General features: G+C 42.3%; 1 protein-coding gene across 1 annotated transcript in view; it reads right to left on the minus strand.

Moving 5' to 3' along the window:
- The window catches only part of tnc (tenectin), an 85,844-nt gene that overhangs the window by 56,645 nt on the left and 5,646 nt on the right, over positions 1–23,553 (minus strand). Inside the window, exon 2 of the mRNA XM_068226043.1 lies at positions 17,218–17,323. Within this exon, the coding sequence (XP_068082144.1) occupies positions 17,218–17,323 (106 nt within the window). The remainder of the gene's footprint in view (positions 1–17,217; positions 17,324–23,553) is intronic.

Genomic DNA, 23,553 nt, shown 5'->3' on the forward strand with positions numbered 1-23,553 from the left:
GAGAGGGTCGGGTCGGCTGGGGTCACGAGTGGTTCTTGTTCCTCAACCTGATGCCCCAGGCATGACCAATATGTTAGTGCTATCTTAACGAGCGCGCGCCAACTACATACATCAAAAATTACAAGTAACATGCACTGCTTGGAAGAAAAATGATTTTAGTTTTAGACGACAAGACATAAAGTGCAATACAACAAAGGTGACGCTCAAAGCAATGCCAACAGAGCTCTCTGCGACATGTTCATGAGAAACTAGTGCCTTTCTGCTCATCAAGGTCGGTTCACTGAAGCCATGCCCTCGTATGTCGATGGCACTGGGATACAGGTTGATTTGAATCACACCATCAGCCATTCTTGAAGTGATATTCCGATGTTTCTATCCCTATTTCAGGAAAATGATGGTATCAATCCTTTCTCGCGACCGTGACTATTTCAATAACAAATTTATCTTCAAACAGTTCCAAATGCACAAATACACATTCGAACAGACACCACAGTAACACAGACAATCACGTGAGATCTACCCGCGAAAAGCACACAAGATTATCACCGAAACTCCTAGACCTGATAAAACAACAACATTACGTACTAAATTGTAACGAGACGTTAATCACAGAAATAGTGGAAACCATAGCGATGTGAGGCATGGTTTATAATAAAAAACTTGGATAACCCTTAAAGTTACGAGTTTACAATTAAGAAAACTGTATCAGAAAGGAAGAACTCATACCAAATAGAACGAATTATTATTCAAACAAAACTGAACCAAACCATGTTGTACATAGAGCTCATTAAGAGTTTTAGAACCGGGCGAGTTGGCCGTGCGGTTAGGGGCGCGCAGCTGTGAGCTTGCATCCGGGAGATAATGGGTTCGAATCCCACTGTTGGCAGCCCTGAATTTGGTTTTCCATAGTTTTCCCATTTCCACACCGGGCAAATGCTGGGGCTGTACCTTAATCAAGGCCACGGCCACTTCCTTCCCACTCCTAGCCCTTTCCTATCCTATCGTCGCTGTAAGACCTGTCTGAGTCGGTGTGACGTAAAGCAAGTTGTAAAAAAAATATTTTAGCTTGCCAAGACGACTGCTTCCCAGCCAGATGGTCTACAAACATTGGAATGGCGCGTGTTTGACGTGACATCCTTAGCCGTATTGTTTGGATTTGACGACCAGGAAAAATTATTTAAAGATTTTATCACTTCTTGTTCCATCATTGTCATTAATTTCGATGTCTGCTATTTTGTATTTGAAAGTCTACCATATACTAATGCTTAGGTTCCAACTTAGTTACATTTCAAACTACTTGGATTCCATAGAATACTCTCCTTGGATACATGGACGAGTATTAAATTTCTCCCTCAATTTGTCTGCGACAAAATATAGAAACACGTTCACAACTACATTGTTAACTCTCAACAGTGAATGATATCCAACATAAGAAAACAGATACCAAAATGGCCATTTCTTCATTAAAAATCGAGATCATGGGATAGTTTATTAGCAAAATACTTATAATAAACGTGCAACTACGATCCATCAATGACTGTCTTTTTAGGACCATGAAAATATCGAACATAGATGTGTAGATCGTTTCAGTGCCGCCAAAGACGTGTCCCATGTCTTCTCGCTGTCAGGAATTCTCTTGATCTGTACTAAATAATAATAATAATAGTAATAATAATAATAATATATTATTATTATTATTATTATTATTATTTTGAGTGGCTATTAGTAGTTTTGTACAGCCCTTGTATGGTGACCCTCCAAAGACGGAGGGCGGTATCTTCTGCGTGAAGGAAGCTGCGGAGTGTAGTGTTGTGAGAGGGTTAGGGACAACACGAACACCCAGCCTCGAGCTAAGGGAATTAATCGTTCCTGTTCACGGAAATACATTTCGGGATGCTGAGGCCCGCAAGCCAAGACGATGACTAGTCCGCCACGGAGCTGGACACTACTAAATATAGCTCGAAATACATAAATAATGTTGGTGTTTGAAGCTTAAACCGGGTACATTTTGTATTTACACCATTAGTCTAGAGTTGTGGAGCCCGACATCTTGGCTGAGTGGTCAGCGTAGCGGCCGTCGGTGCAGAGGATCTCGGGTTCGATTCGTTATCGGGCTGGCGATTTTAACCGCAGCTGATTAATGGATCTTGCATATACACTATTCCATATACAGACACTACCAACCGCGTCAGGAGTGAATACAACGTTCTACACAGGGTTAGCGTCAGAAAGGACATCCAACTGTAAAAATGGTCCGAATTCTTATGTGGTGCTGACCCCTAATAACTGGAGGGCAAAAGCCAGGCAGAAGAAGTCTAGTGCCGTGAAACTCTATTAACACAATGCTTTCCTACTACTCTAACACGAGGTAAGGGTACAGAGGTCACTTTAAGGCAGAGATATACTGTACGAGACAAAGCAATTGAAGAATCATTTTCCAAGCTCTATGAATAAAATATATGGAATGAGAGTTCTATGAAGTAACGAGAAACAGGGAATTACGGTCTACGAAATGGGTGGACCTGAGGCAGCTAATGAAGCGTGTTGTGCGCAATATCGTGATGTAGCCGACCGGAACGAATTAGAGGATTACCACCACATAAGCAATTAAATCTCCATCAAGTGTGGGTGCGTGAAGCGGGCTTTCTTAACAGCCTATTTCACAGGGGATTACGGCAGTGTCATTTCTATCGGCCTCTGGGTATATGCGGCTCTTCTACAGGCGCTCCAGGTGATTAAGATACCTTTCCTTAAACCCACTCGCAACAAAGCCATCACTTTCATTATCAAATAATGTAAGAAAGCATATGGATACAGTCAATTACTTGTGAAGAATAAAACATTCGTTCCGTATAATGGACAGGTTGCGAGCAGTAGAAACTTTTTCTGAGACACACTGTCACTAATTCATAATCCTAAAATGTATTGATTATGAAGCAAGTGGTTGTTGATGATAATAAATATAATGACGTCCAGGTCCATCTGTATGACGTCTTCGTCATAAAATGCTGAATATTGCTATGCATTTTAAAGGTCGCCAGAATGCTGCATTTTTATTCTCGAATGAGGCTATTTAACGTGCCAGCAAATTTAACGGCACGGAACGCTCTCATTCAGGCACTTAAATGCGAACGACTGTGCCGGCATTCGATCCCACTACCTTCTTCGCAAGTATCCATTTTGGCTCCATTAGGATCACAGTGGCCGTCAACTTTTCTAACACTGGATAATGGTAACCCCTGAAAGCTCTACTGTAAATCATAGAATATTGTTTCTAATTGTTATCTCTTTTTCATTCCTTTGGTTCACTATGAAGTCGATTTCATTTGTCACCCACATGACTCACCTTTCTTTACATGCATCGATCGGTACCACTGGCATTTCATATGTAGAATTTGGTCTGTTTTCGGACTGAGATTGAGGATGAATTCCGGAAATTATGGGGAAAACAAATCTTTAAATGCCATCATAATGATCTGAATTGCAGCTTACCTAAGCATGACACTCATGTCCTACGAGCGAGTTCAAGTGCAGTAAATATGAGAATCGTACGTTGGTACTGTCTTTATCAGGGCTCACCAACCGCCTGCGATCTAGTAAATAGTCGCCCGCAACACATGCTTCCTTACGGCTGAACATTGTTAGAAACAATGCGTAAAATTATTTTTCAACTTGTGATGACGGCCGTTATATAATCATTGAGCATCCCTATGTATTTCTCAAGGTTCAATTTCCAGTTCAATTGGTCGAATTAATAGAATATCCACCTTAAAGGTTTAATTCCGGTGAATGTGAACCGTGGACGTTAGTTCCTGAACAAGAAGAAAAAGGATTTTTAATTTCTAGGAGACAGTCGTTCAAATGAGTATGACGAAGGTGTCTTCAGCTAGAGAACTTCCTTTCGGGCTTGAGGTCATTCGGGACGTGGCGAGGAATGTTTGACGAGACAGTAGCGCTCACAATTAAATCATGGGCACGACTTCCGTAGAGTTATTGTCGTTGAGTCGTAGATAGTTTGCATTATTCCTAGAATACTGTTCTGCAATGTCTTCCGCCTACACGGCCACATACCTTTCTGAATAGCCGATCTCCATCCTGCTGAGGTAGAGAATTAATTGGCGAACGGGTGTTTGGCGTTATCACAGCAACACTTAAAAACATCAAAAGGTATATTCCGGATCAGACATTACAGCATCATGGTATGTTTTCCAAATAACAATACACGAAGTGACATTTTCGGAAGTAGCGTGTTCTCGTTTCGCGCAGTCACTGTTGGTGTTAGTCTAGTGCAAATCTTTTGTTAATGTAATGCTCATTCTATAATAATAATAATAATAATAATAATAATAATAATAATAATAATAATAATAATAATAATAATAATAATAATTCTAGCCCGGTGCAGCCCTTGTAAGACAGATCTACCGACGATGGTGGGTGACATTTGCCGTGTATAGGAAACTGCGTGTTATTGTGGTGGAGGATAGTGTTCTGTATGGTGTATGTGTTGCAGGGATGTTGAAGATATCACAAACACCCAGTCCGTGGACCAAGGGAATTAATCAATCAAGATTAAAAATCCCCGACTCGGCCGGAAACCGAACCCGGGTCCTTCTGAGTCGAAGGCCACTACACTGACTATTCCGCCAAGGAGACAGACATGTTTATACTGTAATGAACTGTTTGATGAGTTGGGAATAGAACTGGGAGACAGGCTTCACCTTTACTTGACAATTTCCTGAAGTGAGTGAAACTGGCGAATAACGCATTTGGTTATTGTCACCGGAAGTCGTGTAAGTCTAGAATTCACATGATTAAACTTCCTCACTTATTACGAACCTAGTTAGGTTTTTACCTTCAATGCCCGAAGTTGTAGGATGGAACCCCTGTAGAGAGGGTCGGCATTTAAGGTGCTTATTGCTAGTCGGGTCCGCCTCTGTGGTGTAGTGGTTAGCGTGATTAGCTGCCACCCCCGGAGGTCCGGGTTCGATTCCCGGCTCTGCCACGAAAATTTGAAAAGTGGTACGAGGGCTGGAACGGGGTCCACTCAGCCTCGGGAGGTCAACTGAGTAGAGGTGGGTTCGATTCCCACCTCAGCCATCCTCGAAGTGGTTTTCCGTGGTTTCCCACTTCTCCTCCAGGCGAATGCCGGGATGGTACCTAACTTAAGGCCACGGCCGCTTCCTTCCCTCTTCCTTGTCTATCCCTTCCAATCTTCCCATCCCTTCACAAGGCCCCTGTTCAGCATAGCAGGTGAGGCCGCCTGGGCGAGGTACTGGTCATTCTCCCCGGTTGTATCCCCCGACCAAGAGTCTGAAGCTCCAGGACACTGCCCTTGAGGCGGTAGAGGTGGGATCCCTCGCTGAGTCCGAGGGAAAAGCCGAACCTGGAGGGTAACCAGATGATGATGATGATGATGATTGCTAGTCGGTAGAGTTACTGGGACATGAATAACTCAGTTCAAGGCAAAATTCTGTCAGCTCAGTGTACGTACATTATTATTATTATTATTATTATTATTATTATTATTTTACTCTTCTTAATCGTCATCATCATCATCTTTATCTTGCACAGTACATACCTACAGTAGTCTGATAGTTCGGAATAAGAAACAAGCTGTTACTTAGATTGGTTCGTGAAAACTATCCCTCATCAGCTGGATGTTTTGTATAATTGACCAATGTCTCGGGTACGACTCAGGATGTGGGTGGGTCGACTTACGACAGCGGACATTAAAGCCAGCCAGGTTGCCAAGCTGCCATGGCACAGGACTAGACAAGACAGGAGGGACAGGACAGGACGCAAGAAGAAGCGGCTGCTAATGCTGCCAGTCAAACTGGAAACGCAACTTTTGCGAATGTCTTACAGATGCAGCCTTTGCTGCTGCTGTCGGTGGCTCTTAAAGATTCTTACACCGGTCATTGAACTGTTTTCGTATCGGTATCTCGGCGCAGGTTACGATCCCATCTGTCACCCTGACACGGAGACAAGCCAACTATTTGTCCCCAAGGATGACAACTCTCATCTAGGTGACTTTTCGACAAAATTACACTTTTTCCAAGAAAATGTACATAAGCACGCACACTACTTTTTTTTTGCTATTTTGTTTTACGTCGCACCGACACAGATATGTCTTGTGGCGACGATGGGAGAGGAAAGGCCTAGGAAGTGGAAGGAAGCGGCCGTGGCCTTAATTAAGGTACAGCCCCGGCATTTGCCTGGCGTGAAAATGGGAAACCACGGAAAACCATCTTCAGGACAGCACGCAAACTAGCCGTGGCACAGTTCACATTTATTCTGCGCAGTTTTTATATTGTTACGATTTATGGCACTGAGAAAACAGATTGTCAGTTTATAGCGCGTTGACTTCAATCCATGCGTCACGTAGAAGAGTGGTTTAAATGAACAAGTAAACGACTTGCTAATACAACGTTTATGGTTTAATGCCGTTTGTTTACAACATCAATTATAATCCTAGGCCTTCTAACACGATATCTGACCATTAATCAATGTCTGTTGCTTTATTTTAAGTCTATAAGTCCCTCTGGGGTTAAGATTGGGAAGGATTCGGCCGTCGCGTAAGAATCATCACAGTATTAACATGGATTTCAAGGGACAAAACCATACAAATCACTTCTAGGATAACTGAGAACGGGATTCGAGCACACGTCACTTCTTAGGTGGCCTCTCAAGGTTGAATCCTTCTCCTCCTAATCCTCATATTAGATTGTAAATCCATGTGGGAATCAATTCCAGGTCAACTAGTTGCAACACTAAAATACAAACTCCTTAGATCAATATGGTGGAGAACAAACGTAGCAATGTAGTGTCATGTTTAGTAAAAAAGAAAAAAAAAAAACATTTCACGAAGAAACTAACCACTTTCAAATTTTCTGAAGGAAGTAAAGGAGCTTGTATTTTACGCGACTGTGGTTATCATGATCATGAGTGACCACGTGACCTCCAGTTTCGTGCGGAATTCGAATCATAAGGAGGTGATTTTCATTTCAAAAATTCGACTCGCATTGGACGGGATTATTATTATTATTATTATTATTATTATTATTATTATTATTATTATTATTATTATTATTATTATTATTATTATTATTATCCCATTTGGTGGCCATGATCGTGAAGGCGTTGAAGTCTGAATGGTCTGACACCGTGATTAGCCGGTTCGAGTCCCGTTATTCGAAAAGAAAGTTCACCATCACAATGGTGGCCGGCTGGGTAGGGGAGGTGGTGGTATACAATTTCTAATCACTAGATTGCGTGCCAAAAGCCTGGATTAAATTCCAGACCTCTCCACAGTGCTCACATGGATTGAGGGCATATGACGCTGTTGATGGTAATTCGTCCGTCTTATGGAGACGTTAAGCCTTGAGCAGAACCCTTGGTGCTATTGGATGTGCTGGCAGCGGGTTTCACCCTCTCACTTATCACGTCATTCATTTCATACCATTAGCTCCTCTGATGAGAGTGACGTCAGGAAAGGCAGTCAGTCATAAAAACATGCCACGATAAATTAATCTCACCTCAAATCCGGCCCCGAATAGGAACGGGATAAGGGTTGGAGAAACATTATTATTATTATTATTATTATTATTATTATTATTATTATTATTATTATTATTATTATTATTATTATAGTTGAAGAGCTCTCTGAAATGAGAGACAAGAACTCCAGTTGCGAATGTTAAGTGATACGGCTGAAGAAGCCGTTACGCTGACAACGTGTTACTCAAATAATTATACTTACAAGTCATTTGACTAAGTAGGAGTCGTTTTTGGAGACACAGATTCTTTCAAAGACGACAGATTCTGGTTTTATGTCCCAGTAACTACTTGTACAATTTTTGGGGACACTGAAGGTCGGAAATTTTGTCGTACACGAGGCTGGCGTGTTTGGGCAACTTAAAATACCACCAGATTGAGCCGGGATTAAACCAGTCATATAGAGCTCAGAAGGCCAGAGCTCCACCATCTGGGCCACTTATCCTTGCAGCACTATTCATTTTATGTATTATTATTTTTTGCTACTGGTTTAAAGTCGCAGTAACACATTGAAGGTTTTCGACGACGCAAGGGAAATAAATCACTAGGACGGGGAAGGAAGCGGTCATGACCTTAATTAAGGTACAACCCCGGCATTTGTGTGGTGTGAAAATGGGAAACCAGGAAAACCATCTTCAGGGCAGGCGACTATGGGATTCGAACCCTCTATCTCCCGAATGCAAACTCACAGCTGCGCGGCCCTAACAGCACGGCCAACTCTCTCGGTCAACACTATTCAATTACTCATGATTTATTAAATCTTGCCCCTTTCTATTAAGAGCTTTTTCCTTTGATAGTATTTTCTATACACCCTATACACAGAAAGTTATGTAATTATTTCATCTTTATAATGGATTCGGAACAGTCCAGTTCTTAAAAGTTGTTATGATGGATAACATTATTTCACCACACTACTTATAAATTGCAGCATTTTCCGGCGTCATGTGATTCATAAATTGAAGAGGCTTTTCCCAAACTATTGGCCCTGGAACATTAACAGGGGAGGGAGAAGGGAAGATGATGATGGGAGGAAGGGAGGCAGGGAGGCCAGTGGCTCCAGTGAGTCACTCATTAGTGAGCGAGACCCCACGTTTTATAGCCGCATGACTCAAACCTGTTACCGACATCATTTTTAATTTAAGATACAGTATTTCTTTGACAAGAAGTCTTAAAATTTCGAGCTCACTTACCACTAATTACAGCTGGCAACATTCCTTCAGTTGAACACACAGGTTACTTTATTCTTTAATTGTCCCCTCCAGCTCAGAAGTTAGGACTCGTTTCAAACTGCAGATAAAAACTAAGATGCGTGGTGCATCGTCCTCTGCTCTTACTACAAGTGTATGCAAATGTTCTACTCACGGAATGTTATTAAGGAAATAACAAGTTTACAGTGTGTTTACGAACCATACCGAGATAGGAACTCGTTAAACAGTATGGTATATTCTAGCATTTTATTCCTTGTTTTCTTTCGTTTTATCTGATATTAGTGGTGCACCCGATAGCCTAAAGGGTGCAGTGGTAGCGGTTTATTATCGTCAACCGGCTGCACGAGTTGTGATTTCATTAAGCTCCAGAGACGTTGTGACCAGCAGTTACTAGTGATTTGTGCACGTGTGAAACCTATCTGATAAACTTTCTAACGGATGTATTCCTACAGACGTATCATGAAAATGAATACACGTAATAGTGCGCATTATTGAGATTAACGCTGCTTCCATAAGCAATCTTCAACTTCGAAAAAGCTTTATCTTTATCGCCGAAAACCTTCGATGTGTTTGTTAGTGCGACGTTAAACCACTAGCCAAAAAAAGTGAGAGGACATGATAGTTGAGTGAAAATGTCAGTGACTTCTCACCCGGGTGGTCGCGGTTCGACTCTTGACCAAAGCTAGTTGCTTTACGTCGCACCGACACAGATAGGTCTTATGGCGACGATGGGACAGGAAAGGCCTAGTAATGGGAAGGAAGCGGCCGTGGCTTTAATTAAGGTACACCCCCAGCATTTGCCTGGTGTGAAAATGGGAAACCACGGAAATCCATTTTCAGGGCTGCCGACAGTGGGGTTCGAACCCACTATCTCCCGGGTGCGAGCTCACAGCTGCGCGCTCCTAACCGCACGGCCAACTCGCCCGGTCTTGACCAAAGCATGAGGGATTTTTGTAACTAAAAGTTACGTCCTCGTGGTTCAGATTATGCGTGAATCTAGAGATCCCGTGGATGTGATCCCAATATCAACAGTCAGGTAATATTATAAACTTCTTTTTTAATAACTTTAATAATATTTTGAGTTATCCGCTAAAGAGAAGGAAAAGGTCGTCCACTCCCCTATTCATTTATAGCAAACCGAGCTTTTAAAGAAAAAATCGACTTAAGGCGCGGTTTATTGATTTAATTGTACTAATAATATTATTCGTTTTATCATCCATCCAATTGCCAAAACGTTTAAGAACCTCCATTCCGTCAGAATTATGTCCTACATGAATAATAATAATAATAATAAATAATAATAATAATAATAATAATAAATAATAATAATAATAATTGGTATTGGTTTTACGTCCTACTAACTACTATCGTGGATTTCGGACAAGTAGGGTGCCGGAATTTTGTCCCGCAGGAATTATTTTTATGTGCCGGTAGATACCAACGCGAGGCTGGCGTATTTGAACAGCTTCAGTTACCACTGGACTGTGGGATCGAACCCACCAACTTGGGCTCAGAAGGCCAGCGTTTCTGACGTCTCAGCTATACAGCTCGGGTCTCCTGCATAAGGTTTTTGAAGTGCTGGAAGCCAACGACACAAAATTGTCGCATTTTAACCTCTAATGCCACCGACCTCAGTCGGAATCGAACCTTCTACTTAGGAATGGAAGGATGACATCCAAGTAGTACAATGGATCTCTAGGGCTTACGGCATCGTGATTAGCATCCCTGTAGATATAGTGCGTGAGAACCAGCATTATTATTATATCTGTACTGATGAGTGTATTTAGGGTTAGGACTAAGAAGGAAACCGATGTGGCCTGTGCTTTAGGTACCATTCCGGCACTCCCTTGGTGTGTAAGGGAAAATCCACAGAAAACAAGATTGAGATAGGCGAAAGGGAGATGTTCATTTTTTTCATGTGTGTTCCTAAGGGTGAGAACACCCGAACCTCACCATCATATTAGAGTTTAAATCCTGAGGAGCTGAACTCAGAGTCAACTTAAGTTAATATACTAATCCACAGAACACGGTTTTGACTGCATCTCTTTTAGTAGCTGAGCCAGTACATAACGTTAAGTTCCATGCACCCGATATTCACAATGATTTGGCAGCGGTTTGGTCACAAGTCTTGTGCTGCAGACACTTCACGCACTCAGACAGCGTACTGGCAGAGCAGTTGTCATTTTGCCAGACCTGAGCTCATGCTAGCAACATAAAGAGAGTATCTCTTAACGAAATGAGACATAAAACCTAGCTAATGTGCAATAATTTCACATCATTGAACGTTTTCCGGCGATACCTTATGAGAAGAACTTGATCTCTGGTTAGGTTACTGATGATGCGGCGAGGTGATGTAATTAAAGAAGAGGAAGTGGTTTAGGTGAACTTGACCTCGAGACTACTCCACGCCCCTGTTCCAGTGAAAGTGCGGCAACCAGTCGAGCACTTGAGGTGTATGACCCCTTTGATCACTGCACACACATGTCTAGCAATAATAATACACACCGGTATGGCTCCCTGGGAAGAACGGCAGCTTAGCTGGGTAGCTGCGGTTGTATGGCAAGCCGTGTTGGGAATTCTGGTTCTCAGTGGCTATTTGATTTCTTTTTCACCTTAATTACTACCGTCGAGTGAGATGGCTGTGCGGTTAGAGCCAAGAAGATGTGAGCTTGCATTCGGGAAATGTTGGGTTCGAATTCTACCGTCAGCAGCCCTGAAGATGGATTTCCGTGGTTTCCCAAGGCAATAGGCTAGGATTTGTAAGGTAGTGGCCGTGGCCTTAATTAAGTTACAGTCTCTAGTTTATGTCATGAAGCAGTATTCAAACGCAGGAGCCTTGTTTAGATTCGCCAAAAATAAAATAATATTTGTGGAACTATATTTGACATTCAAGTGCCTCCGAAAAAGATAAACAGTTAATGCGACGCTGTATTGCTTGATTAATAAATAAAATAAAATAAATAAATAAATAATAATAGGCCAAATAATAAAAGTAATTATTATAATACTGTCATTATTATTATATCTACAGATAACTGCTTTGCCATCGGCATGTTCATACCATGGCGAGAGTTGGCCGTGCGGTTACGAGCGCGCGGATGTGAGCTTGCATCCGGGAGATAGTGGGTTCAAATCCCACTGTTGGCAGCCCTGAAGATGGTTTTCCGTGTTTTCCCCTTATTCACACCAGGCAAATGCTGTGGCTGTACCTTAATTAAGACGACGGCCGCTTCCTTCCAACTCCTAGGCCTTTCCTATCCCATCGTCGCCATAAGACCTATCTGTGTCGGTGCGACGTAAAGCCACTGGCAAAAAAATATACCATGGCCTTCATACTTCAATATTTTAATATAATCAAAATGACATAAATATACATTAATTTTACAAACCGGAGGGGAAGAAACGTGATTCCACTGGAACCTAGTACTCAACGTCAGGTGACAAATGATTATTTGAGGATAGATTGGGACAGTATACGAAAAATAATTTGAACGTTTTATTGGGAGGTTTTCCAGAAAGTGTTCTTATCGTAGCTATGGGTATTCTGTTATTGTTATCTATGACATCATTGTGGTTGCCCTGTTGTCCTTACGTAAGAAATGCGTAACTAACACGGTTAATGTCGGAATGTCGAGCTCAAACCACGGTGAAGTCATATGAAAGTGGTGGAAGGCAAAGTGGAGCTGAGGTAGGATTTCTATGTGATCTCTTTCGTTCGTGTTTTGCTTCACACACAGTCATTTGTCATCTTGTTAATATACGGTACTACACTAAGTAAAAGAAGTCCATATTTGTTGTTGTTGTTGCTAATTGCTTTACGTCGCACCGACACAGATAGGTCTTAAGGCGACGAGGGGATAGGAAAGGCCTAGGAGTTGGAAGAAGCGGCCGTGGCCTTAATTAAGGTACAGCCCCAGCATTCGCCTGGTGTGAATATGGGAAACCACGGAAAACCATCTTCAGGGCTGCCGACAGTGGGATTCGAACCCTCTATCTCCCGGATGCAAGCTCACAGCCGCGTGCCCTTGACCGCACGGCTAACTCGCCCGGTAAGTCCATATTTAATCTAAACGTCGTATTCAAGACATGGAACAGAAAACGGCAGGGAAACAGAGGCCCTTGACCGGACAACATCTCAGAAGTTCAAGAAGCTGTTTGATAAAATGGCGTGAACTTTAAACTAACGATATTGTTTATCTAGCTAATGCTTGTTTGCCTTGCAGTACGGTCTACGTGCATGTGCTTCTGGGGTTATTTACACCAGCCGTGGCATTGAAGTCAATACATCATCAGCCTCACAATCAGAACTACTCACGTGCCACTTGGATGCATCACCAGTAGAACGTGAACAACGGCACGTAAGGATATGCTAAGGGAATATGTGAACATAATGCCATACAATAATAATAATAATAATAATAATAATAATAATAATAATAATAATAATAATAATAATAATAATAACAATAATAGACTAATAGAATGCTGTGGAACATAAAGCTCATATTCCTTGGCCTGTCAAGAAGACTACTGCCAAGCCAGACTGCCTGCTGATTTTAGAGTGCTCCGTGATCAGCATGAGGAATCCTCAGTCGTATTGTTGGCTTACCTGACCGGATCTATTGTCTCTCATATCACACAGCTCCTTAGGACCAGACCGTTCCAGCCCTTGATCCAGGATTAAAATCCTAAGACGAGACGCTAATCGAAACTGGGGTTTACAGGTAAGAGGCAGACACTCTGCACAGTGGGGCACGAGAATAATAATAATAATAATAATAATAATAATAATAATAATAATAATAATAATAATAATAATACGGGGTCGGCAGATTTACTGACACGCAAACGAAATCGTACAAGGCAAAATTCCGGCACCCCGGCGTCTCCAAAACCGTCAAAAGTAGTTAGTAGAGACTAAAATCAATAACATAATAATTATAAGAAAATAATAAGAAGAAGACATGACATATTCCTCTCTATTCTTCGAACACTCCCAGTTCAATACAGATTATTTGACTGAGGATTCTTCATCTTCCATCTTCTATATGTAATGACTTGCAGTTGACATGTTGAAAATAAGATTATGCGATCGTAAACATCTCAGGCGAAGCTGGAGTCTTGTGAGGACGGGAATCAGAGCTGGTTGGTCAAGAAGTTGAGAGGAAGAAATGAAGACCTGCAGAAAATATAGGATTCTTATATTAGGGGATTGGGGCAGGCTTAGTCATCAGCCTCGGTAATCTAATTAATACCTGAATGTTTGTGAATTATGTAATTGTGTGAATTTAGAAAAAATCGATTACTAGCACTGTATCTTGTTTGTATTGTGGTAAAACTTTGGTAAATCACAGGTCAAAGCAAAGCATTTACTATCAGGGCTGGTATTCAAACCTTGGATGTCCAACCAGCGCATCTTGCAGTCCTATGCGAAAGGAAGTTTAACTTGCTCAAGTACGTGAGTAGATGAAAGAAACTTCCATGAAGCTTTACACAGAAGTGGGGATATTCCTGGTTGACAATCTGAGGTAGATACTTGTCACAGATATCCAGGTATTATGTAGGCATTATACAAGGGCTTTGTGTTCGTATCACTTGAAAATGCCTCTCTTATTCATTATAGAAGTTCTTCAGCCTCAATGGGATGGGCTTCGTAAAGAATCAATGGCAGCTGAGTGTTCAAATAAAACATGTGTATCATTCCTCAGATCATTAAGTAAAACTGACCGTTTGTAAGCGCTTCACGTCCGATTAGTCTCGCTCTGGGAGGCAGATGAGATGGGAGACTACGTGCAGATTCTGTACACAAGGTAACTTCCGGTGTTTGGCTTAAAATCCGACGTGACTTTGAACTCCATTCATAAGAAGTGTCTCGAGTTGAACAATTTTAAGCGAGCTACAGAGTGTTGTACAGAGAGAATAATTTAACGAAATTGCTTTCCAAGATGAAAGCTCAATTTACTCACTAAGTCTATTATTATTATTATTATTATTATTATTATTATTATTATTATTATTATTATTATTATTATTATTATTATTATATCATAATCTTACTACTACTTTCTTAGCCTTCTACCCCAACTATCTGGGGTCTGCACTAACGGTGATTTAGTCCAGTTTTACGGCTGGATGCCCTTCCAAACGCTGTTTCCATTCATTCGAGTGGGTCAGGAATGGAATGAATAAAGCCCCCATCTAGCGGCGAGGATAGGAATTTTGCCGACTGCCGAAGGCTGTCGCACTCCACTGGGGGATTGATTAATGACTGACAGATGAAATAAAACTATATTGGAGCACCTGGAGAAAAACCTGACCCACCTCGACTTTATCCAGCACAAATCTTACATGGAGTGATCGAGATTTGAACTACGGAACCCAGTAGTGAGAGGCCGGTGCGCTGCCACCTGAGCCATGGAAGCTTTTCATTTCTTGTAGTCAAGTGACACTGTCGCTGGCTTCTGACCCAGACGACCACGGTTCGATGTAAGAGGAATTAAAAAAATAGAAAGACACGCCCCTGTGGCTGGGAGTCGACGATAATCTGGAGGCCCCATGGCTAGTATCACGATATCAAGAGTCACGTAAAATTACAAGCTTGCTTAGCTTGCTTATTTATCACTTGTAATATTTTGTCTTTGTCCGCCTCTGTGGTGTAGTGGTTAGTGTGATTAGCTGCCACCCCCGGAGGCCCGGGTTCGATTCCCGGCTCTGCCACGAAATTTGAAAAGTGGTATGAGGGCTGGAACGGGGTCCACTCAGCCTCGGGAGGTCAACTGAGTAGAGGTGGGTTCGATTCCCACCTCAGCCATCCTGGAAGTGGTTTTCCGTGGTTTCCCACTTCTCCTCCAGGCAAATGCCGGGATGGTACCTAACTTAAGGCCACGGCCGCTTCCTTTCCTCTTCCTTGTCTATCCCTTCCAATCTTCCCATCCCCCACCAAGGCTCCTGTTCAGTATAGCAGGTGAGGCCGCCTGGGCGAGGTACTGATCATTCTCCCCAGTTGTATCCCCCGATCCGATGTCTGAAGCTCCAGGACACTGCCCTTGAGGCGGTAGAGGTGGGATCCCTCGCTAAGTCCGAGGGAAAAGCCAACCCTGGACAATAAACAGATTAAGAAAGAAAGAAATATTTTGTCTTTATTGAGGAAGTGACTTGAAGTTGCCATTACTGTTTATAAAACACAAATGTTGCGGTCAGTCACAGAAGCTCCACATAATGACAAACATATATGAAGATTTTCATTTATGTAGATTGTTAAATAATTAAGACAACAGATCAAAGTCAGAAATGCAATGTTACTGTTGACTGTCACATCTTAGACGTGAATAATAACGAGACAAAAAAGTTTGCAACGTGCTGGTATGTTCCTCGGCCACTAACCAGACGGAGCAGCAACCGTACTGTTACGTGAATTGTAATTAGGGGATTAACCAGTATTTCTGTTCCGTAATGTCTGAATAGGGACAGCAAATACATTGAAATTAAATACGATATTTTTGAACCACATAATCACATCTATCTCTGCTTTATTTGTGTGTTAAGACAAACGTACTGGTTTTATGACCACAGTGTCCTAACCTTTAAATAGGGCAACGCCAACAAAAGGAGCTATATCTTCATCTTCTACCACTTTTACCACACCTGTGGGGTCACGGGTGCAAACTGTGCTGCACATGTGGATTTGCCTGTTTACAGCCGGATGCCCTTCCTGACGCAACCCTATAGAGGGATATAATCACTATTAACGTGTTTTTGTGGTGGTTGGTAGTGCAATGCGTTGTCTGAATATGAAGAGGAAAGTGTTGGGACAAACACAAACATCTAGTCCCCGAGCCAGCAGAATTAAGCAGATGCGATTAAAATCCCCGATCCGACCGGGAATCGAACCCTGGACCCTCTCAACCGAAGGCTCAGGGCTGACCATTCAACCAAGGAGTCGGACAAACAGGGGCTACATATCTGTTTTAAATTTGCTGTTCCTCAAACTGTCGAGTTATAATCGTGGGAAATGTAAATCCAACTCACTAGTGTTCCACCCACCATGCCACCTGAAGACCTTGAATATAAATTTGAAATAAATATACTTCTCAGAGACGTGAAGCCATTGCGTACGACATATCTGGCATTAGAATTTCGCTACAAGTTTTTATACCGCGGAACCTTGAATGAATCCCAACACACAGGATAATGTCAGTGAGGACGCCGCAACTAGACGCGCGAGGCTGCACAGCGAGCTGCATATACGTACAACTGCAGGCGCACACCTACTTAGTATGCACGACATGTTTTGCAAGGAACGTGTATATTTAGCCTAAGCTGTAATGTTAATGAATGTAAACTGTATTGTAAGGTGATTGCTCTCGACAACCTATTTGTATAATCACAAATTGGATTGGGTTTTATGTTTCAGAGAATCGTTTATGGAGATATGACTGTTTTAGAGACTTACCAGCACTGCTTGAATGGAAGAAAAGCATGACTGCAAAGACTGTGCCGAAAACTGCACCAATCCCTAAGGAGGGCCCTGGTCCTGTATGTTGCGCCGCCATGGCAATCTGAAACACATTTAAAACAAACAAATTAAACAGGTGCAGTGTATCAAATTAGAGAGCAACATACAAACATACAAACTTCGCCACAAATATAAGTCAGGAATAAATAAATAAATAAATATTTTTTTGATAGTTGCTTTACGTCGCACCGACACAGATAGGTCTTATGACGACGATGGGATAGGAAGGGCCTAGGAGTTGGAAGGAAGCGGCCGTGGCCTCATTTAAGGTACAGCCCCAGCATTTGCCTGGTCTGGAAAATGGGAAACCACGGAAAACCATATTCAGGGCTGCCGACAGTGGGATTCGAACTCGCTATCTCCCGGATGCAAGCTCACAGCCGTATTCTCCTGATCGCACTGCCAACTCGCCCGGTAAAATAAATAAATAAATAAATAAATAAATAAATAAATAAATAAATAAATAAATAAATAAATAAATAAAATGTGTAGAGATACGCCCAATGAGAGAGGGAGAAGTGGGGTCATATTTCATTCAGGAGCGAAACAGAATATAGCCTACCGATGTACGCATGTATGTAGAAAACCACTGTGGTGGAAGTATACCGGAGTCAGCCAGCCTGAGACTACCGCGGGAGCTTAAATGCTCGTAAAAATCTGTGTTTAGGATATTATGACCCACCGCCCTGGTTAGGAGTTAGCATAGTAGCCTCTCGTCGGGTTGTGCTGGGTCCAATCCCTGGCTCCTTCACGAGCTTAAGAGTAATTTAAGTAATGAACAGGGTGCATTCAGTCTCAGCTATTGAGAAGTAGAACTGGGGAATGATGGAGTGTTTGAGCTTGTGGAAAATTTTGCGATATTTGCTTCTTTAGAAACATGGATATCCGAAGGGAAGACTTTATCATGGAAGGGGTATGTTACGAGAAGTGCAATGAAAAGAAAGCGAAGGGCACGAGAGAGAACTCCTGGAGGAATATCATTTCTGATAAAGGAGGAACTTATTAATCAGATAGAAGAATTACCTAACGATATGGAAGATGTAGTTTGGATCAAGCTCAAACTGGAAGGGAGTAAACAGAGGGATATATGCAAAGGCTTTATTTGTCTATATTGAGAAGTTGCCCTAGTGAGGTTGAACGAACCCCACCATCAACTCTAATATTGGGATTCTTATCCTCCGTCGTAAAGTCGGGAAATGAACTCGGGACAATTGAGCAGGAAGTTAGAATACTAACCCCCTCGACCACATCGGTGGCCTCTGACATAGAATGGCGAGGGGGGTTTGTCAAAGACAGAACAGTGACAAGCTGCATAAATATGGCACCCTCCACGGAAGCCTTAAGTTGCTTTCCCTCAATCACAGTGTTTGACGTTAAAACATCGAGGACCGTAGCAAGTGCTGTAATTACTCAGTGTTTGTTTAGCCCCTTCACCACATCTACTATTCCACAAACATAACTCTCATGTGTCCCGTGAACTGTTTATATTGCGAATGTAAACAAAATATAACATGGTATAAATGTTTAACTTGAACAACCGGGCTGCATAGGACATAATTAAGTGAAAAAGTGTAATATACCGTCGTGGTTACAGATGGCGTGATAGTCGAGTGACATTGTCACCGAATTCTCAATACAGTGGTTATGGTTCGAATCCTGACCAATGAGTGTGGTATTTCTGGAATGAAAGTCACGTCACCTGTGTTTCTGCTCCCACGTAAAACTGGAAGCACCTGTATGATCACAATATCAAAAGTCAAAACTTGCTTGCATAACTGGTCATGCCCATACGGTATGAGGGAAGGTGAAAAACTGTACTCTCGGCGACATGCTATTCCGTGTCTGTCAGGCTTTGCCTGCGATCATTCCCATGAGAAAAGGGTCACTCCCCAGTCGCATTGGGAACACCTTCAGTCTATAACCAAGTTTGACTACACTACTCACATATTACTGAATAATTCATTATGTTCGCAACACACGACTGCGGAGTGTTTGGCCTGCGATTCCGTCCTGTGTCAACATAAATAACAAACGTGGCCGAAATTGACAGCTATATCTCCCATTCAAACCGACGTGACATCTCTGGTGTGGAAGCATTGACGCAGGACAGGAATCGACTAATGTCATAAATAGGTAGCTGTTCATCACATTCGTGATTACTGCCGCTTCTTTAAGCAATTTGGCGACCTTTGGTTTAGAATTTGAAATGCGCTTTTGGTTTCGAATACCTATTGCAGGTTCCCTTGAGCTGTAATAATGTACACCAGGAAACCCCTAACCCTTTTTTAAAATATGTATTGGGGTCGGTACCTGGTCCAGTTTTATGGCCGGATACCCTTCCTGACGCCAGCCTTATGAGGAAGGATGCAATCACTATTGTGTGTTTCTGTGGAAGTTGGTAGTGTGGTGTGTTACATGTAGATGAATAGAAGGTATTAAGACGAACATAAATACCCAGTCCCCGAAGCAGTGGAATTAACCATTCACAGTTAAAGTCTCAGGCCCAGTCGGGAATCAAACCCGAGGTCCTCTGAATCGACAATTCTTCCATTCAGACAGGAGCTGGACACTTCATCCCCATACATTATTATTATTTTTATTATTATGAGATGTTAATACCGCAGTGCCTCAGCAGTAGATATTTTCCCCAGGCACTCGAGATTCGAATTCTGATCGATCCAGGACCACAGAAATACCAGGGATAAAGCGATTTTTTTCATTTTACTGTACGTCGCACCGACACAGATAGGTCTTATTGCAACGATGGGATACGAAAGGTCTAGGAGTGGGAAGGAAGCGGCCGTGGCTTCAAATAAGTATACAGTCCCAGCATTCGCCTGGTGTGAAAATGGGAAACCACTGGAAACCATCTTCAGGGCTGCTTACAATGGGGTTCGAACCAACTACCTCCCGAATGCAAGCTCACACCTGCGCGACTCTAACCACACGGCCAACTCGCTCGGTTAATTATTATTATTATTATTATTATTATTATTATTATTATTATTATTATTATTATTATTATTATTATTTACAATACAATGTATAAAATGCTGAGCTTGAATTAGTTAGCAAGATAATTATATAGAATCCACAGCCTTTACCTCCTATTCCTGCAAGAATGCAATCGATTAAGTAGGATCGAGATGGCTGAGTGGCTATATCAATACATTCTCTCCATGAATAAAATTTAGGCTAATTAGATTTTCAACATGAAAAGTCACGTCCCTGTGGTTTACCACTGATGTAGTACTGAAGGTCCCAAGACAAAATTTCACCTTGTATTCCTTGCTTCACGTGAACGATATCCTCGGGGTATCATACATGCAAAGCAAGCAGGAAAAAAAACACCTCCATACAGGCCATGAAGCTCCCTGGAGGCGAAGGCTTTAATCATTCACAAACTCTGCACTAAGTGGGATGGAGTGTTTATGTGCCCCCCCACCCCCACCCCACTCCATCCTAGGAATTAATCTGGTACTCATTCCTGGAGTAGGCTACGTGAAACTCAGGGTCACGAGCCTCTGCGGAAGTGGAAATTTCGTTTCTACATATTTCGACTTCTTGACAGGGAATTAAAACCCATATCCTTCCGCAAGAACTGAACACGCCGTTACCACCTCCGAGGTAGTAAGAACAGCTCAAAATATTTTAAAATCCAATTTATTACATTTGCTTGGAAGTGAGTGTGGTGTCCTTTGCCTTTCCATTCACGCTTCAAGACTACTGCATATACTGCAGTTTCGTCCCAGATGGAAATGATTTCGTTCTTATTTCACTTTAAGGATTTGCAACGTAGTCCCGTGTAGTAGGCCTACTGCTAATAAAAGTTTTACCTGACCACGTGTGGGGATATGGTGTTTGTTTGGGATATGTATATTGTATTGGGAATTGTTTTGGAAAGGAACCTGCTATGGCCTTAATGTAGGTTCAGTTCTAGTACACTTGTGATGTTGACATGGTAAATGACGGAAAGTAAAAGATAAATGACAGTGCGTTCTGAATCCACTTTTATTTTTAAGTAGGTAGCCCTACCGGTAAGGAAACTTGACGTGTTACGTGACAACATACTGTAATCACAGCTACGGGAACTCCAGTTTTACTCGAAACCCGAACTACAGAAATGTGACTTACCAACTACCCCATACACATTTACTAGAATTCGAATCACCGAGTGAGTTGGGGGAGCGCAGCTGTAGTCTGAGCTTGCACCCGGGATATAGTGGGTTCGAAACCCAGTATCTGCAGCCCTGAACATGGTTTGCCGTGGTTTCACATTTTCACACCAGGCAAATGCTGAGGCTGTACCTAAATTAAGGCCACGGCCGCTTTCTTCCCACTCCTAGGCCTTTCCTATCCCATCGTCGCCACACGACCTATCTGTGCCGGTGCGACGTAAAACAGATTGTAGAATTCGAATCATTTCCAAGCTGATGTAAAGACAGTGACATCATTCACGTTTTAACAACCGCGGTCAGCCAAGGCAAATTAAAGAAAGTCCATATACTGTTAGATCATGAAGAGCCATGGATCCGCCAGGACGACTGCTGCCCACTAGATGGTGTGCGGTGTCACGTGGTCAGTTTTTACCTTCTTGGCCATTTTAGACTTGACCGGATAACAAAGCTGAAAGCTAATTTTAATTATCCAGCGAAAAGGTCTTCTTCTACTGAATGAAGTTTGGCATGAGCTCAAGGAGATGACGTTGTGGATGACGTGCTAATTACAACCCTGAAAAGTGGATCCTAATTTGAAAGTAACGCGAGTGTGAGCGCGCAGCTATGGTTGGTATGCGGGCTGCTTGTATGCGCGGCGCAACACTCGGACGAAGCCGCGTGACGGTGGCTGAGTCGAGGGATTCCCACGACCAGTGCTAGCGAATCCAATGCGTATCGGCCCCACCCACCGGCCGCTGGCTGGCGAGGACAGTCGCGGCTCAACCAAGTAGCACCTGTACACTACCACCATCTACTGCAATCGTTCTGTTGTCGTTCACAGAATGTCCCATCTCTGATATTCAATTTTCAAAACAGGGTTGATTGTCTTGAGTTTGTAAGGAAGTTAGTTTCAGGTATACAGCATCGTGGCAGAACTCAACTATGACGAACAGTAGTGTTCGTGAAAATATCGAGATTTAGGCCAGAAAGACGTTGTAAATGAGTTAGTGCCTAGGGTATGGTTGCTATACGACCCGCATTTTCTGGGACAGTACCGAATAACACTACCAGATTCCGTCAAAACTGAAAATATGGGGCGGTTTTTGTTTCATGCAAAGGGATATTAAAACGTTACCATGCCTTATGCACATGTGTATTGTATAAATGTTTGTAAATCGAAATTTCCTCAGTCGAGAATGATAATTGGACAGTCGAAGATAAGTGGGTACACATTTTTAGAATAATTGCTGAGAACACTGAACAGCATTTGTCTGGTGTGAAAATGGGAAATCACGGAAAACCATCTTCAGGGCTGCCGACATTGGGGTTCGAAAACTGTAAGCAGTAAAAATGATTGCTCTTACAGCTTACAGTCAGCTTATAGACAGTCTAATATGAAACTGGAGGGGACAGAAGGGGAACCGTAATATCGAGTGGGATTCTTCGCCACTATTTTCTACTATTTGTTCCCAATTTAAATAACTATACTACACCCGTCTGTTCTGGTGATAGGTGCCAATGTCTGCAAAAGGTATCTCCTCGGTGTGAAAATCCTGAACGGGATTGAACAAGTGTCATGGCAGGTGAGAGAAAACCTTATCTCAGCGTCGGTCTTTCTCAGCAGTCAGCAAGTATTGGTCCAACAGTGGGCGTTAGTATCAGAAGCACTCTTGTGAGTGGATTAAGATGCAGTAAGCACGGCCACACTGTGTTCCACGACCTTCATGATCAGACGAAGAATTACCCAGCTCTCAGCTGCCTAGAAATAAGAAGGACAGGGCTGGTTGGAGTGACAAGGATCCACCTTCACATGTTCAGTGAATGAATTAATCCGAGTTAATATTTATTTCCCTTTCCAGCATCACACAGACGTGCTATAAAGCTTTAGTTCAAAAATATATCATGAAACTTTGAGTACGGACAATTCCCAGTCCTTCCTTTACGCTTAGATAAAACTTGCATTGTTCAAATGTATACGACGAAATTATTTGTGCTTCCATCTACTTATTACATTTTATAAGGATCTCCTGAATGCAAGCTCACAGCTACGTGACCCTAACCACACGGCCAACTCACTCGGTGTAAAATATTATGATTCCAATAGCACATTGATAGG

Source organism: Anabrus simplex, chromosome 2 (genome assembly GCF_040414725.1).
Source record: "Anabrus simplex isolate iqAnaSimp1 chromosome 2, ASM4041472v1, whole genome shotgun sequence".
Classification (NCBI taxonomy): Eukaryota; Metazoa; Arthropoda; class Insecta; order Orthoptera; family Tettigoniidae; genus Anabrus; species Anabrus simplex.